The sequence below is a fragment of the Scomber japonicus genome, chromosome 11 (genome assembly GCF_027409825.1).
Source record: "Scomber japonicus isolate fScoJap1 chromosome 11, fScoJap1.pri, whole genome shotgun sequence".
Taxonomy (NCBI): Eukaryota; Metazoa; Chordata; class Actinopteri; order Scombriformes; family Scombridae; genus Scomber; species Scomber japonicus.
Genome location: NC_070588.1, coordinates 22893078 through 22911752, shown reverse-complemented (window position 1 = coordinate 22911752; position 18675 = coordinate 22893078). Strand labels below are relative to the sequence as shown.

General features: G+C 41.0%; 2 protein-coding genes across 2 annotated transcripts; one reads left to right on the top strand and one right to left on the bottom strand.

Moving 5' to 3' along the window:
* Positions 1–1046: 1046 nt before the first annotated feature.
* On the bottom strand, positions 1047–4165 carry zic2a (zic family member 2 (odd-paired homolog, Drosophila), a). The gene is made up of 3 exons (XM_053328608.1): positions 3193–4165; positions 1739–1902; positions 1047–1446 (listed from the first exon to the last, which is right to left on the bottom strand). The coding sequence occupies exons 1-3, from the start codon at positions 4163–4165 to the stop codon at positions 1252–1254; spliced, it is 1332 nt and encodes a 443-aa protein (XP_053184583.1). The 3' UTR covers positions 1047–1251.
* A 5517-nt stretch (positions 4166–9682) lies between these two features.
* zic5 (zic family member 5 (odd-paired homolog, Drosophila)) lies at positions 9683–12638 on the top strand. The gene is made up of 2 exons (XM_053328626.1): positions 9683–10748; positions 12199–12638. Exons 1-2 carry the CDS (start codon positions 9707–9709, stop codon positions 12636–12638), a joined length of 1482 nt encoding a protein of 493 aa, XP_053184601.1. The 5' UTR covers positions 9683–9706.
* Positions 12639–18675: the final 6037 nt, after the last annotated feature.

Below are 18675 nucleotides of genomic sequence, written 5' to 3'. Positions count from 1 at the left end.
TGAAAATACTCAGTTTTTCTTATTTAAATTAGATTTTTTGACTCTAATCCAGATTTTTTTGAACTATAGTCAAAGTCCAACTCCTTCTTATAGGTATAGTTTATCATTAAGACATGTCTTATATACACTCCACTTCAAACCACATTTCTTATTTAGCTTATAACAGCAACAACAGACATACTGTATAGGGCCTGTAAACAAGCTTTGCAAAGTTTGAGGTAAAACACCATTCATTTCTTTAAGGACCAGAAGTGAGAGCAAGAAGAATGAATGAAGAATTGGGAAGTAAGTTAAAGTCCGACATGTCATAAACGTTCCTTAGAAATGCCTGATTCATCCAGAAACAGACTAATACCCTGCTAAACATGCAACTTCCTACTGAGCATGCAGCTAACCAAATGCAAAGCACAAAAAAAGCAAAGGAAATATTTAGCACTTGCAACACCTTTTATTATATTTGTATGCAGTAAAATTTTTATCACAATAAGGAAGAAAACACCTCTTAAAACTTTGAACAAAAGCACATTAACGAAACAACTGCCCATGTTTAGCTCATAATTGTACATATTTATAGTAAAGAAACATTCTTTATAAATACTGTTTCATCTGTAGCAAGTAAATACCATAATTTAATTACAAATGGATAAATATGGCAGTTGATATTTACAAAAGGAAGGGTGTAGTTACAGAAAACCGAACGGCACAACGTTTATTTTTCCTCACAATCTTCCAGATAGTATTTCACAATTCAAACTTGCAAAGCACAAAACATCACAAGTTAAGCCCAGCAAACTAAAATATACATTCACAAGCATAATATTGTGGTCTGTTTGAGTTAAATGTTAACTTTGGCACTCTTTCCAGTTCATAGATGTTTAGTATAGTACAATCAATTTGCCTTTAGGATCACAATATTCAACATTATAGTACAATTTTATCGTTATATGTGCACTAAAAGTCCAGTTAGAGAAATAGCTACCATTGAAGAAACATCTATACACCAAAGACTGACAAACTATCACAACCAATGGGAAAGTGGGCTTTTTAGTAATTATTTACAATATGAAATACACTTAGACTATTATACATATTTTCCTCTGTTGGTAATTGTCATCTTCCCTGGCGGATTAAAAATAATAAAATCAAAAATAAACAAATATTTGTGTGCCTCTTATGTGCACGTGTCCCAATCTCCTGCTGGATGGTCCAGTGCTGTGAAATGAGTGTGTGTTGCTTCATTTCAGCTGAGTCCTAAACATACCATTCACTGAAATTGGAGGATAGGCCACTGTGGCTGGTGGTGTTGTGCACAGCTGAGGCTGGAGACAGGGTGGTGTTGCTTTGGGTCTCGGTGGTGGGAGACACCAGTCCTGGAGGCGTAGAGGATTCATAACCAGAGCTGGCTGCTGGTGATGAGTCTGATGCTGGTGGGGAGGATTCATGGACCTAGGAAAAAAAATAGGAAAGAGGAGTATTTAGAATCTGACACACACTTTATAAATTAAAAAAAAGAGCCTGTGGATTTAAGATGTGGGATAAATGACTCAACATCCAAAACCACAGTCACTTAACAATAGTAAATAATGTAATATGTGTGTTGATAATAAACAAACAGTATGTAGGCCTGGCTCACACACTCACACACACACACACACACACACACACACACACACATTCAGTTTGTCACTACCTCAACCACACACACACACACACACACTTCCTGCCACCAGGTATTTACCTTCATGTGTTTTCGTAGAGAGCTGGGGTGTGTGTAGGACTTGTCACACATTTTGCAGAGATAAGGCTTGTCCGACGTGTGAACATGCATGTGTTTCTTTCGGTCGCTGCTGTTTGCAAACCGTCTGTCGCAGCCTTCAAACTCACACTGGAACGGCTTCTCTCCTGGAGGGACAAAAAAAAAAAGAAAGAAAAGAAAAGACAGTCAGACATTTTTTTTTATTACTGAGAAATGCCTCGGGCTCATTGTAACAACAAGGATCTTTTGCAGATGCGCACAATTCATATTCAAAAGTTGGGGCGCACATAGTGTCTGTAAAAAATCACAACAATGACAATTTAAAAAAATCATTAAAATATTACAACCCCAACTGTGATATTCAAAGTTTAAAGCTTATTCTAAAATGAGGTGTGTGTGCTGAGGGGGGGGGGGGGGAGCTGCTTCATGTTATTTAGCCTAAATAATGCGCATAGTGATTTGGAGGGGGGTGGGAGAGGGTGATGGGGGGGTGGTAGGTGGGGGGACAAGGCCGTCCTCAGTAGGCCCTACAGAAGGCACACCATTTGCTTGGAGACAATAAAAATCTAATTAGCACCTGACCAATTTCATGGCGCCGCACCACAATGTATTTCCCAAGAAAATAAGTCCAAATGTGAAAAGCTGGTAATGGCCCCTTGTCTAGCACCTTAGCTCCTATCAAAAGAGACGCATGAGAAAACTAAATAACGTCCCTTTACGCACAACTACTACTACTACTACCATTGCTGCTGCTGCTGCTGCTGTCCTGGGCTCAACTATACCCCCCCACCACCCCCACCCCCCTCCCCAAAAAACCAAAACAACAAACACAAATAACAAATCGATTAAGAATTATAATAGTAAGCATTTCCCCGAGGCCAAAGACAAATCTATGAGAGAGAAGATGTGAGCTGTAATAAAACAGAAACAACACAGCATAGTGAACTGACTACATTAAACCAATTGATACGATCTACTACCAGCCTAGCTGCTCTGATGCACGCAACGCGCTCCCACACTCCCCTTTGACCCATTTTTTTTTTTAAAGTTGACCCCAAACAATAAAACATGGACAGACCCCGTGAAATATAGTTTTGTGCACGTTGAGACATATATTACACAGGAAGAAATGTGGCCGTAAAACGTAACACGGAGATGTGAATATATTTCGCTATTTTAAACTAGTGCCTCTCTCTGAGTCTCTTCTGGATGTAGTCCTAAATCTACTGTGACTCTGTCTGAGAATACTATCTACTTTAAGTGCTTAAAATAGCCTCTGATAATTAGATCAGAATTTGTTTTTGCTCTTGGCGAAGGCGCATTATTTACAACACTGACACGAGTACATATGTAAAGGTATAAAAATACACATAAATCTTGCTATGGGAAACAAAAATCAAAACAAAAAAAGCAAATCACAGCATTGTTATAATTACCTGTGTGTGTTCGCTTGTGTATCTTCAAGTTTTCCGACCGTGCGAAGACCTTTCCACAGCCTGGGAACGGACAAGGAAAAGGTTTCTCGCCGGTGTGCACCCGAATGTGATTCACCAGTTTGTATTTCGCTTTGAACGGTTTGCTCTCCCGGGGGCAATCCTCCCAGAAACAGACGTGGTTGGACTGCTCCGGTCCACCGACGTGCTCCACCGAGACGTGCGTGACCAACTCGTGCATGGTGCTAAAAGTTTTGTTGCAACACTTCTTTGGGTTGCTGAGCTGCTCGGGGTCGATCCACTTGCAGATGAGCTCCTGTTTGATGCACTGCTGCCTCATGTAGCGGAAAAAGGCACCGGGGTGGTGGTGGGCTGCCATGTTCATCCCCATGTTCATATTCATGGAGCCGTATTGGTTGTGGAGCTGCGCCGCGGAGTACGGGTCGGCCCTCGGGCTGGAAACCTGGTGGTACTGGTCGGACCGTCCGAAAACTTCTCCCGGTAGTCCGAGCCTCATTTGCCCATTTAGGACATTTGGGGATCCGTGGGACCCATGTTGATCGTGGATCCCGGGGAACAGAATGTGGCCTTGAGTGTCTGTGTGGGAGTGATGAAGGGATCCCGTCGTGGGGCCAAAAATAGTATGTTGGCTGCTCGCCGGTGAGGATTCACCAAAACCACGACTACGAAAGAGAAAGTCCCTGGTGGAGTTGAAAGGAGAGCTTGCATACGACGTGACATGGGCGGCGTGAGCCCCCAGAGCCGCAGCGGGGTAACCCGGCGCCTGGGTGGTGAAGGCAGAGCTCTGTCCCGGAGAGAGATCGTGGTTCAGCTTAAATGCACCCATGTGTGCGGAGTCTACAAAGCTATTTTGTGCCAAACTCAAGTCTCTCTCCTGCATCTCGCTCGCTGAGTGATGCCTGGCAAATGAGCCCACTCCCAGTCCGGGAAACTGGTGACCAGCATCCAATAACATAATTACAAAATGCGATTTCTTTCTTTAAAAATCAGCGCAGGGCTACGAGCTACACAGCGAATAAGTTCAATTAAAAAAAAAATCAAATGGTGATGCTGGCACCGAACGATTCAACTTCCAACCTTAGATACACCATATCAGACGTGATTCAAAACGCTGCTCCGCTCATGAGTAAAAAAATAAAAAATAAAAAAAATCAGCTCGGCTTATCGCACACTGAATTTACTTCTACTTAACTTGTGTGTCAAAAAATCCAAACGTAACAAAGTGGAGAGTTTCCTCGTGTCCTGTCCTCTTGGCCGCGACAGTTGGTTGCGTTCAAAATGCGCACGAAGAATTAAATAATTATCTTACTATGTGTCCTCTGCACACACACATAGCGAGTAGTTGGAGCATCTCAAAAAATCGCTGTTCCGATTGGGCAAGTATATGTTGCTCTGGCTTGCCTGTGTTTATCGCGGAGGGTCCTTGTTTCTCCGTGGACTGGCTCTACCTCCTCTTCCGCCCCCTTTAACTGGAGCCCGTTCATTCATTCCTCGCAGTCTCATTGGCCACTGCGCCTCATCAATCCCAGGTGCCCCTCCAATAGCAGGTAGCGCTTTGGCGACTTAATAGTGCAACGCCATTTTCCACTAATAATTACCGCCTACTTTTAGGAGAAGATTTGGGGGGTATACAGGCGAAAAGGATCACGACAAGAGAGAGGAGAACATGCGTGATTTTTGTTTGTTTGTTTGTTTGCTTTGTTTTTTATTGGGATTCCGTACGTGCCGAGTTATATAGGCCTATGTATAAAATATGAAAATATGACATTTGATGAGGAATTATACTATTGAAGATAGTAGCTTTTTTATTTATTTATTTTAAATGTAATCACATTGGGAAATTGGTCATGTGCCTAATCTACATATAATGTAAAAGATTTGCACTTTTATTTTTATTTATTTATTTTTTTACTAATGATCACGCCTCAGTATGAACCTACACGGAGCCCTGCTATGAAAATAGTTGACCATGGCACCTAAAATGGCACTGTCTATTCACGCAAAACGCTCCGCACGCATGCCAGTATATTACCGCAGTTATGGAGAAAATGGAAAAATAATTTCCAGACATCTGCAGTTAATTATCATACTGAATAATGAATTAATTAACACCAAAAGTCTACCAAAAATACTGAGGGCGCATCAAGTTTCCTTAGCAGAAAATTATGATATAAATGTATTAATGTATTAATACAAAACCAAACGTTTTTCTATAGATTCAGTATACTGCTGTAACGCCTCTCCTTTTGTTCAGTGCAAATAAAATAAAAAGCTGCACTCAAAGCCACACTTATGGCTCTTAAATGGTGATATATAAATATCAGTCTACTAGTAAATAGCGTTTATAGATTCATTCAAATCTGACGTTTCGGCCACGTAATTCTCCACAGATGAAAAAAGTCTGTGTGGCTCCATGTGGAGTCCAGTGGTTTTTTTTCACTGGTTGTAGAATCACAACTGGGCCTGAAGTGGTGCCCCCGTGCCCACACTGGCAAACGCCAGTGGTTGTTGTTGGTTGGTTTAAAGGTTCCATATGTTGTCGGTTCTGCTTCCTCGGTGGTTCTCACATTCACCACACCAATTAAGGAACATGTATGGTGGTGCGCTGCGCTCAGATCAGAGTTAACCATTGGTGACCTGTGGGGGTCGAGCCTCTCCTGAACTCATAATAATAAAGTAGCAGTAAAGGTTTTTCAGTAGATATTGGACCAGAGTGTTGTGTGTGTTTTCTGTGAGCATGGGTGTGTAGTGTCTTAGCTCCTAAAGTGATGCCCTCAAGAAAACTACAGGCTACAGCCATTGTTGTTGTTTTTTGCATTATATTTTCAATAAGGGATTTCCTCTTTGGTTTCCCATACAGTAACACGCACTCACAGACACAACTGATAGAGGGAAGTCACATTTTTTTAAAAACAAGGATTTGGCTCATTTACTGGCAACTTTCCATCACAAGCTTGCACTGAATCTGCGTTCAAACAGGGACACGCAGGCCCCATACACCACAGCTGCTCATTCGAGTATAAGTCAAAGGAAGTTTACTTACATTTTCACCACATCAAAAATCCAACAAGCATTCCGGTTCCATCATACAAGCACACATTTCTCTGCAACCTATCTTCTCTCGGTGCTCTCTACGCGACAAATCATGGTGGAAGGCGAGGGAAACGTTTAAAAAAACTTTTGAAATTGTGTCTCTCTTTGCTCAGAGTGGGACAGGCTGAGCGTTGTGTGCCATTCTTCCAAGTCTATTTCAACCCGCACCACAGGAAACGCAGGAGCTGATCCAAGTTCAAAGTCACGTCTGCCGACCCCTATAAGAAGTTCTTTATTTCTGTGGAAAACCACAAAACCTTCCCCAGATAGAGAAAAAAGCGAAAGAAAATTAAAAAGGAAGAGAAAAAAAAAATCAATCGACCAAAGGCACATGGCTGCGGGTTTTCCCTTCTGCTTGGAGAAGAAAAGAGGGTCTAGCCTATTGAAAATCCCCCAAAGAGAAGTATATCAACAGGTTTTTTGGAGCAGCAATACAAATTCAGATATAAAAAATACATCACATGAAATATTACTCGATATGAGCAGCCAAAAAGTAGCATCAACAGTAAAGTCAGGAGTCTTGATCACATAAGTGCGCTCAAGCCTGTGTGTTATAAAGAGGGCCAAAGGCGTACTTCTACTCTCTCTGTTATCTGACAATATCAATATGTTGACTCACTGGAAGGTTACTTGTGTGGTTTCCGTGACCTTGTGTTTCATGGATGTTTGACCTATGACCCGTTAAGACCACATATGTTGCCCTCTTGACTCCTTTTGGTAAAATAACCCTGTTTATGACAAAGCGTCTTTGTTTTAAAGAGAGGGAGAGGGAGAGAGAGAGAGGGGCAGTTAGAGAGAGAGAGAGAGAGAGAGAGAGAGAGAGAGAGAGAGAGAGAGAGAGAGAGAGAGAGAGAGTTTTAAGACGTCCCCCTCTTCCCTTCTGAGATATCGACAGTTTTAGTTTGGAAGCTATAAGTCAATAAAAATTAACCCATTCCCCCAAGAAAGTTCAAACTGGAGCTTCCTCTGTGTTGTTTTATATCATTTAAGAATTTTATGGGACGTAAATCAATTTGTATCCATGTGGCATTTAAAAATGTGATAAATGTGGGAAATTCGGCAGCTCTGTGCAACACTGTGGCCAATAAAAAAGGCACGGGTATGATATTTATACAATGTCTGTTTAAGTATAGTGGATAGTAACATAGTAGAATTTTTTTTATATGATCATAATGATAATTCTTGATATCCATTTCTGCGGTGTAAGCATGGAGGTTCCTTTTAACGTGGTCCTTTGCTTTAATGTGTATGAAGCAGGGGTCCTTAAACATATCATAAACAACGCTGCTCTTCTGTGTTTTATGGAGTTTCCAGACGCTCTCACTGGAGCAGGGCATATTTTATTTATTTAAATCATCCTCCATATAACATTGCAAGCATACGAGCAAGTGTTCAGTATTTTTTTTTTAAGTACATTAAAATAAATAAATTCACAAAAGCGTTCAAACATGCCACAGAGTTACTGCACGAGTGAAAATGAATTAAGACAGCTTCTAATGAACTGAGACGAAATGATTGTCTCAACACCTGAGGTGAAAAAAAAAGTGTTTAAATGTGAAAGTGATTCACTTTGATGTATTTATGTATTGAGTTGGATTTTCTTAGAACTACAACACCATAGTTATCCATGTTTATGAGCTTTAAAGTAAAAAGTCTTTATTCACAGCTTTCTCTTCAGCTGCTGCTTATCAAGTTCATCAATCAGTGTCATGCACGTGCAACAGGCCCATAACATACACACCCTTCTTTCTTTAACACGAGGAAAATCAATTATAAAACATGTTGGTGAAGAGGAAAATGTGCTGCAGGCTCACTCATTTTCAGCTGGATTCTTTTTAATTTTTAATTTTTATTTTTTTAAGGACAGTTTCTGACCAAGTTAGATCAACTTTGCAGAACAGGCTGACACGGTATGATTTGTAATTTGAGGACATCTATCACAAATAGATTGTAAAGGTGTCTGAATGAAGACATATCAATGACAGATACACGTCCTGCTGTCAGCGGGGACTGTCCTATTGGCGTTATTTGAAATGAATCTAAATACAGTTTTAAGTGTCTGCAAAGCTTAATTATAAGATGAGAAAGTTGGTAAATAATGATTTAACGTGTGGGGTAAAATCCAAGACACTCACTGAAATAAAAGTTATTACTAATATTATTAGCAATGTATTGATGTATTATTTAACTATTGTTATTACAGGTATAAGGTATTACTTTTCTTTTAGTCTGTTGTTGCACGTATAACTCATTAAAAGGTCTGCCTTAACTTCTAATATATTAAAGCCAACACTCAAATCGTTTAATGAGTTTTAATATATATATATATTATTAAGGCATGATGTAAAATGAATAAATAAATAAAAATGTAAGACTTTTTTTAATTGGTTTTCCCAACTTCATCCTATAGCTGCTGTAATTGGGATGACAGGCTGAGCTTCCCAAAACTCATTTCAAAGCATCTTTGAATTTAGCTGCATGTGTCTTATTATTTACTACAACATATAATGAATCATATCTATATAACTGAGTAAAAGCAAAGGGAGGAATAGGGTTAAAATGAACACTTATTTAATCTGGCATATGCAAACTACTCATCGGATGTTTTTGTTTTGTTTTATTTATTTATATTTCTGTAGGATGTTTTTTTTAAATATATTTCCAGTGTGCGCTTATCATTTTATATTTTTATGACAAATCATCACATGTATTGTATTTCATTGTGAGAGTTGCTACCGTTTCCTAATAACTCTATTTATTTATATAAATACTGAATAAATCAACTTTGCACTATCACTCTTGTCTATTTACACCTCTATTCATTGGTTACATCTTTTACACTAGTCATTCATCCACCACCACCAGCACCAGCAGCAGCAGCAGCCCTTTTCTATTAATTGCGGCATTATAGATCGCTATGAAATGAATATACTTGGACTAACCAAACCAGCGATAAACTAGGCTGCACTTGTCACATAAACTGACATTTCGGTCATCCACATGCACCAGCACCAGTAAACAGAACGTCGCACAAACAGATCCGCTGGTAACTTTGTGAGTACAACTTTTTGGAGTCAACAGCGATAAAGAGAGTGAGGGGGCGGAACCCTGCTGAGCCCCTGCGCTGAACGACAGCCAATCGCTTCGTTCTCCTAACTGCCAGTCACCGAAATCCGTCCAATACCCGCAGTGCCATTTCTAAACTGTATTCCCCACTGTGTCCTCCAACTGTTGTATGTTCTGCCAATCGCTTGAGGACAGAGTGGGAAAAGGAGCAAGCAGAGTTAGAAGCCGGACAAAAGAACTTATAGACCCCTTATATACATATTTTCCTAATGTTTTAGAGAACGTGGTGTGGTGAAAAACAATTGCGGTGAGTGCGGATGGACTTGTCAGTGTAGTTATGGAACCCCCTTTAAGCAAGAGGAATCCGGCGATAAGATTAGCGGATTTGGCAGCGACTCAACCCCTTCCTCATCAGAATATGACAGGCTTCCCGGGGCTAGGGGGGCATCACCCTCTCTCCCACCATGCCCACCTCCACCCTGGGGAGCTGGGCAACGACCCCGGAGTGGCACTCACTCCATTTGGACCAGAGCACATGGCACAGACAAATGCTCTCAAACTTAGCCCATCTCAGCACATTCAGAGCCATCACGAAGCCCAGACCGCGGCATCTTTCACTTCTGCTCAGACCACAGTTGGTTTCCCCGTGGCTCACCCCCACTCAGGCTACTCAAGCAGCAGGGACTTCATCCTCAGGAGAGAACTCTCAGCCTCTGCTATGCATGCACTTGGCGACCAGCATAGTTCCGCCTCCTCCCCTCATCACCATGGCATGTTCATCTCCCCAACAGGTGCTTATGGGCACACGGAAAGTGGGGCCCATTCACTTTTCACTGGACTTCACGACCAAGGGTCCCCAGGTGCCCATCACCATGCCCTCAATGGACAGATGCGCCTGGGTATACCGGGGGACATCTACGGCAGGCCAGAGCACTTCGGGCACAGGCCAGAGCACTATGGACCCTCCTCTCTCCACAGCTACAACTCCATGAACCTCAATGTGAACATCGCTTCTGCTCCTCACGGAGCGGCTGGGGCGTTTTTAAGATACATGCGGCAGCCCATAAAGCAAGAGCTAATCTGCAAATGGATTGACCAGGAGCAAAGTCAAAAAAAGCCCTGCTCTAAAACTTACAGCACAATGCACGAACTGGTCAATCACGTCACGGTGGAGCATGTCGGGGGACCGGAGCAGAGCTCCCACGTCTGTTTTTGGGAGGAATGTCCACGGGAAGGAAAAGCTTTCAAAGCGAAGTACAAACTGATAAATCACATCCGAGTTCATACGGGAGAAAAGCCCTTCCCGTGCCCTTTCCCGGGATGTGGTAAAGTGTTCGCTCGATCGGAGAATTTGAAGATTCACAAGAGGACTCACACAGGTCAGTAGATCTAAATTGTGTAAAACTTGCAGACCGCAAAGTAAACAATATCACTTGATCGCAGAGCATTAGAATCTGTCGAGGCGACCTTGTTTTACTATTCACCTCCTAAACGGATCGACAAGACCGTGCGTAATTGCGCGCACAAGCAAGCAAAAAGTTTTTATTCGGTGACGCATTCACAAAGTGGGCAAACGTGTTTCATTTCCTTTCTTAAATATAAACTTTTTTACTCGCCGAGACGCCTGTAGTAGGCGTGAAGGGATTAGGGCATATGATTTGTAAAACGTGCTTACGTACATACAGGACAGCGCTGGAACAGGCGTAAATGTAATTATCCCCAGGCGTAGGACGTTTACGCAAAAAAGCCCTCAGTTTATATAGGGACCAGTCAATGCATGGCATGCACGATATCATATTATGTACCAGATTTATAATTGTAGGTATTTGTTTATCATTGGCCATATAGAAATATGAACTATATGCTATAAATCCCGTACTGCTGTATGCAGAGAAAGAAAATCTAACCAAAACACAAAAACACGTCTTGATGAAACGTTGCTCAGAGCTGCACAGTGCTGAAAGTTTACGACTGTGAGTGATGGCAGAAGAACTTTCAGCTGCGTTAAGATCTCCAGACTCTCCTTTAGAGGGCTGTTTTTGTTGTTAATGCTCCAATGGAGGGTCGTGTTTTGGCCAAGAAAGAGCTTAATATTGGCTTTATGCTATAGAGTAGGCCTCTTCACATCACTGAATGATGCAAAATCCCCAGAGACAAAAAAAAAAGGAAGAAGAAAGAAATCTCCCAAAATATTACATTTAAAGTCCAGGCAACGTGTGTTTATCACTTGTCATTTGGGAACTATACTCAAATCAATATATATACATTTACATTTATGTAAGTTTAGATATTTGAATAACAAAATACACCTGCACGTTTTTCATTTGAGTGTGACACTGTATGTGTGTATGTCATTATAACCACAGTCCACTATGGTACATAAACGGCTCCTGGTGGTCTTCAGAGTGCCCCCTCTCCCCACATACATGTAACCAGAAGGCCTTAAGGCATGTTACACGTGTTCACACAGGGAAATGCTGTGGACAAGTGGGTGTGGAGTAGTAGAGGCTGGAGTAGTGAATGAGCTCTGCCGTAGAGGAAGCCCCAGTGGAGAAGTGCGGACTGATACACCAAGCAGCTCATGAGAATCATCACCCTCGTGTTGTATTTAAGTTAAGATAACGTGGTTGAATGAGTTGTGAGAGAGGGGACCATATGAAAGATGCATGATCATGTGGGGAATTAATAATCTGATCTAATGTTGCCATAAGTGTGTGTAAAAAAAAAAAGAAAAAAAAAGAAGTATACCCCCCGTAAAGGGACTCTTTCATTACAATGACATTATTGCACCTGACACACACTGTATGTCTTTCTCATTTATCCAAAAAGGAGAGAAACCCTTCAAGTGCGAGTTCGACGGCTGTGACAGAAAATTCGCCAACAGCAGTGACCGGAAGAAGCACTCTCACGTCCATACCAGTGACAAGCCTTACTACTGCAAGGTCCGCGGCTGTGACAAATCCTACACGCACCCGAGTTCACTGCGGAAGCACATGAAAGTGCACTGCAAGTCCCCGCCGCCCCCTTCCACCAACGTCACCTACATATCCTCCACAAACCCTCTCGGAGATTCTCTTTCGCCCAACTCCGAGGCGCACAGGAACCGCTCGGCGAACCTCTCCCCTCAGGTCACCAATCTCAACGAGTGGTACGTGTGCCAGGGGAGCGGAGGGCCCAACCACCTCCACACCCCCTCCAGCGATGTGCCAACGTCAGATTCAGACGACGAGGACTCTTTCAGAAATTCAGACCCAAGGACAATGCTCTGATGCCCCGCGTATATACGCACGTGACTGACTGTCAAACTTGTCATCTCGTTGACCCGTTATTAAGTGTGTAAATCCGTGGAATATTGATCAGATGTTTTCATTGTGGTATTAGTCTACTAAACGACTGTGCTCAACGCAGCTAATTCACATATATGGTGGATGCGATGTGGTTGTAATAACAAGAGGAAGAAATGTCTCTGTGGTGGCCACCCCTGACCTTTCCTAAACATGTAGATCGATCTGTCAAAAACATTTAACCTCTGAGGCTAGGCTAAAAAAGTTAAAATTGATCAAAAATATGAACGTGAGCCCATTTCTCACCAGAACCTTTTTTTTAATAACTTTTTTTTTTTTTTTTTAACAAGAGCAATATGCAGGGTTTAATTAACTGCATGTCTTAAGACTCAACTGGTGTGCTGAAATGGCATCTTTCATGTGACCTCCCATCATCCCCTTGCAGTTTAATAACCGGCCTGTAATCAATCACTGTCATATTCCAGACATTCCGAGGAAAACAAACGCTTGTAACAACACCAGTGGCATCAAATATGTAGTGGACAGAAATAGATAAGGCTCTTTTTTATCATTATTATTATTATTATTATTATTTCATGTGATTTCTCTAAGATGTGGTACAAAAACTTTGCTAAACCAGGAAGAAGATGGAGAAAAAAAAAGAGGAGGCCAACATCTGAGTGTCTTAAGGGTTCTCATTTTACCTTTTCAGATTTATACAATACATGTGTTTGGATGGAATTTTGTAATATTTAAGAACTATTTAAGACTATATTTTATGCAAAAATACACAAGTGTTATGCTCGTTAAAGAGTACGAGTAAGTCCCTTGAGACCCTAAATGTCTACACTGACAGGCTTTGACCCTGTAGGATTTGTATATATGTAATTGTACTGATGCTTGTGAATGTTGTGTAGTTTTAATTACGAAAAAAAAATGTTGTTTTGTACATTGTAATTTATTTGCTGGTATCAATGTTGTACTGGAATTACAGAAACACCAAAGAAAAATAATACCAGTTTTGGTGATGCGTAGTACCCTGCTGATGTTTCTTTTAACTTTTTATGTTCAATTTTTTTAAAATTTTTATTTGAAATTGTGTTCTGTAAAAGAAGAAAACATTTACTTGAATAGGCTCTGTAATGTGAAACGTCCCTTTTTCTCGCATGCCTTTTTGTAGTGATCTGTCTTTCTCTTTGAGGTGCATGGTGCCAGTTGGATATGATGGATAAAAAAAAAGAGATGAATCAGCTATGATTGTGCAGACCCTTGATGTTCAAATTTTAATTTACAATATAAAAAAAATCATGCAAAACTTAATAATAAACAAATACCAGGACATATACAGTAAATAATTAACAAGTGTCAAATTATTATGATTTATTTGACTCATGAGAGTCTTGCGAGCATCTGAGAATATAAACTGACTGGTTATACATATATTCAGCTGGACTGTGTCATTGTTACTTTTTGCATGTGTATTTTAGGAAGGTGGATATTTCTTGTCAAATAACTATCTTTTATTTATGTGAGCTGTACACCAATGTCTCTCAAATGAAAAAAAAAAGTAGAAGTCTGCTAAAACTTACTGTCCTGACATTTATATAAAATATCCACTGTTATGTCAGAAATAGGCCCGAAGAGGCCAAGAAGGCTGGCATAAACTAACCACTGAGCTAAAGGGAAAACTTATAGCCCCCTGATGGCGCTACCTCTGAAAGGCGCGACAGCACAAAGCAGCCGAGGCATGAATCATTCATGGCAAAAATAAAAGATAAAAGATATCTGACAATAAGCAAGGCCTTGTATTGAGTGTATAAAACAAGTCCCCACTCTTATTTCCTCCATTAAAACACACAATCTCACTTTCAAAGAGTTGCCTGTCCAGTCTATAGAATTAAAATTGACCAACGCGAGTCTTGCACCACTTCAAAGGCTGAGAGCTACTGAGAGGAAGGCTGGCCGCTTTGACAGTCTTCATGGTACGTTAGGATTTCTATGGCAATTGGGTAGTGAGACGCTCACATTTGAATGTGTCCGCTTGAAAAACACTAACTGCCACTAAATGAACTTTAATCAAGGCTCAGGATGAACCCCTCTCCTGAAAAAATGGGCGCCGCCACAGATGCACCGTTGGCAGGTAGAATGACGCACAAGCTCCAGACACCCTGGTTGTATGTTTCATAGTTAGGAATGGACACATACTAAAAAAAACAAATAGACAAAAAAAAAGTTCGTGCAAATTGACACCTCATAAAGAAAACACACACACACACACACACACACACACACACACACACACACACACACACACACACACACACACAGAGAGAGAATTATTCTGAGCTTCTATTCTGCATCAATTAAGACACTTGACTCAGGTCAACCTAGAGGATGTTGGGTCTGAGGCAATAATATGCACACAATCAACACTGGAGGAAAAACACTCTAATTTAAATTTGAATCATTTTTTACAGTGTAAGAAAATAACAGCAGCAACGTGAGGAGGCTTTAAGACCAAGCAGCAACTGCAGGATTGTTTAGTTGACATTAAAGACATTTATCCGTTTTTATAGCTACCCTCTTTCTAAAAAAAATAATAATAAAATAAATTGTCATTCAAAGTAGAAGCACTCGTGGGCCCCCCTCTCGTTTTGTGCGTGGACTTTTACAGCAGTGAGGACCTGAAGAGTAGCCTGCTCTTGTAGGTCCTGTTTGGAAACAAGTGCTCAATGAATGTTACAAAATAAACACGATGAGAAATAACCAGAGACAGTTCCTTCAGCATTAAAAAGGAGGGAGACTTAATAAAAGGAGCGAGGCAGTCACCCTTCAGTGAGAAACGCTTTGAAGTAGAACTTATTATCTGAGAAATACTTTTTGGTTGTCCTAACGACGCTGCTGAATGGGAAAGGCACTCCTTTGTCAGCGATTTGTTCTCCTTTAGTGGGATGCCCGTGGAAATCACTTACATGGGCCACCTTAACATACTGCCTGCAAATCAGTAACTGGCAGAGTCAGACATGCAGACGCCACTTTAGAGAGGACAAAGCAGAAAGTCGCAGTGAAAACGACGCTGCTTCTCAATTGCGCCCTTTAAAGAGGTTGAATGATAATTTCTCAGACGAGCGTAGAAGCAAAACAAATGCTGTCTTGTCAGACTTTACAAGCATTATCCATCTCCTCAATGCTGCTGGCACAATGCACGCGAGAGTGGCTTGTGAAGTTATCATTTTGGTCACAAAAGTTAAAAAGGGGTGTATGCTGTTTGGAAATGCAGGTCATTCGGTCCGAGCACCTGCGCCCCCCCCCCCCCCCCCCCCCCCCCACCACCACCTTCCCCCCTGCCCCCCTTCCTCCCCTCCCAAAAAAATAAATAAACAAACATGGGAATATGAGTGGCTCACCTTGAAGGCAATAAAGTGTTCAATTTATTATTTTCTTAATAAAGCATGAATAACTTTTATTTTTCTGGACAACGAAGCAGGAGTGGAGAAATAAGCAGCTATACCCAACGCTATATCCACCCACCCACCCACCCACCACCAACACCCCCCTTCCTCAACCCCTAGAAATCAAATTTAGAAGAACAGCAGCACCTTGTGACAGCTTTGGCCCGCTTGCGCTCAGTTACAAGATGAAATCATATTTCTCCTCTTCCCCGAAATAATAACATGGATACTAAACAGTGAGGAGTACCAAAAAAAAATCTGTAAATAGGAAATGAAGAGTGTGGGTAAAATATTCTTAATTCTATATTAATCATCAAGTTGTCTATATTTGACTTGCATATAATTCCTTATAATTAAAAAATTGCAGTGGAAGATAAAACTGTTAACTTCATTTTTTGTGCTGCGTTCACGTCGCTCTGATTTTATTGACTCTTTTCACTTCATCCCTTCAACACTGCAGCTAATCTCCAGTTAAACAGAGGTGGGTTTGATTTCTTTATGAACTGTCAAACTTTGTTGTAAAGTCAAATAGTGATTAGAGCTGCAACGCCTTAAATCATGACTGTAAACTACCAAATACATTTGAGCTCTATAGACACTTGCATTGAACTTTCTTTGCCACTCAAGTACACACCTGTTTGTCTGCCCAAGTCTGAACTTTTTCTCGCAGTGTGAAGTCTCAGGCTTTCACATTTTCCCTTTCTTACAAACACACTGCTTTTTAATGGCCACATACTTCCTATCCAGGCGTATTGCCAACTTTTTTTCCCCCCTCAAAAGCTCCCTACCTGGCTACTTTTTTAAGTTTCATGATCAAGTCAGCAGACAAAGTGGATCCAGTCGCTGTTGCACCTCTCCCGGCTAAGTCGAGACTCTCAACTCCAAAAATGACTCCCGGAGCAGGTTTTCCAGTTTGTTTCAGTGGAAGCAAAGCGCAAAGACTCAGCTCCTATTCTGCTCTGCGAACACTCACTATAAGCTATAGGTTTTACTGTTCATACACTGCAGCCTGCAGGGGACAATGCAGGAGCAGATTAAGCGACTCCAAACTTGTGTATTTTTGAGGAAGGACTCTTTTACTCTGAATTTTTGATTTTTAGGGGATATGGGGAGAACCAGCACATTTTTCGTCCGGGGTTTTTACACTCGGATTCGTCGGACGTCTACAAGAGGAGAAAGTCGCTCCTCTCCAGCCCAACTTCAGCAGCTGTGGTTTCACCTATTAGCCCCTATGTCTTTCCCAAAGGAGTGCGGGAGTTTAACATCTGACAATGGGCACGCCGGGGGGTCACTCAAGTGACCTGTACTTGGTTTTAGTTTCACAGGAACTTCATTAAATCAATTACTCAGGGAGCACATCATGGTTTTTGTATTTCGAATATGCAAAAAGACTTTTTTTTCCCTTTAGGCTATACGTTTGGCTTTATTCTTACAGCATCCTAAAAGCATGATGGGGTCCTGCAGGTTTAGGCGTTTCTATAAACAAATATAAAACCTACTAATAGTTCACTTTGTACTGACATTTAGACAGTTTTGTTCTAAGACTCAGTGGAACTAAGATTGACCAACAGTTAATTATTATTCTTCTATGTGAAAAACCAAATTTAAAATAGTGTTATTCATTTATTTGTTTACCTTTAATTTTAGACACACCTTTATAGAATCTCTCTCATGGGTCAGAGTATGGGGGAATTTATGTTCAAATGTTTTTTTCCCCCCAAATAATATCTTTCAGACAACATTACCTGTGCAGTCATCAGCCTTCCTGTCATGAATGTGTTTTTGGTGCAATAAATAGAGAAAATGGGATAAAAGAGAAATAAAAGTCCTTACTGGTTAGAAAGAATTTAAAGTGAAAGTATTTGTAAAATTACAATAATGAGTGCCAACAGACAGGCTACTATTAAGCATAAGAGATTAATACATATTAACAAATTCTGATTATTTTTGTGTGCAATTATATGGATTCAAAAAACAATATTCCATGTACCAATTTTGGACACTTAATCATTTACTTAGCTGTGATATTTAAACTAGAAAGTATGTCTTTTAAAAAATATGTTCCACTGTTCACTGATTGTTATTTCATGAATGAACTGGTAATCTCATATGACATATTACTGCAACACTAGCAGAGACAGAATTATAAAAACCTAACTAAATCTTCTAAGGATCCGGTTACTTTAGAGATTTTCTGTGTTGTCACGTGTATGCAGGGATGCTTTACACTCGTGCACTGCTATTCAGACAAGCATGATACATCACTCAGAAACTGACATAATATCTGGTGGCTCGGTAACATCTGTGGGGGTAGAGACTTGGTGCTGGTCCAAAGCCCCATCCCAGGACTGGGAGCCACTCCAAGGCAGTAGGTGAGGAGAGCAAGGTCGTCCACGGACAACCGCATGAGCCGGGCCCTGCTACCTGGCCCCTATATAGCCCGCCGGCCAGAAAGTAGAAACCAAAGTGCAGATAAGCGTAAGCATGCTGCCCCAGTAGTCTCTATGACAGGGCTTTCCTAAAAGCCTCTAAATGCAGGATGTAGGCTTCAGCGTACTTGGAAACTAGGC

What these genes read in the sequence shown, in the direction of transcription:
- zic2a (XM_053328608.1), bottom strand. Translation starts at nt 4,165, where the DNA reads ATGTTATTGGATGCTGGTCACCAGTTTCCCGGACTGGGAGTGGGCTCA. An exon ending in ACACAAGCGAACACACACAG is followed by an intron (nt 1,903 to 3,192) that starts GTAATTATAACA and finishes TTGTCCCTCCAG; the next exon opens with GAGAGAAGCCGTTCCAGTGT. An exon ending in CTCTACGAAAACACATGAAG is followed by an intron (nt 1,447 to 1,738) that starts GTAAATACCTGG and finishes TTTTTTTCCTAG; the next exon opens with GTCCATGAATCCTCCCCACC.
- zic5 (XM_053328626.1), top strand. Translation starts at nt 9,707, where the DNA reads ATGGAACCCCCTTTAAGCAAGAGGAATCCGGCGATAAGATTAGCGGAT. An exon ending in TCACAAGAGGACTCACACAG is followed by an intron (nt 10,749 to 12,198) that starts GTCAGTAGATCT and finishes TTATCCAAAAAG; the next exon opens with GAGAGAAACCCTTCAAGTGC.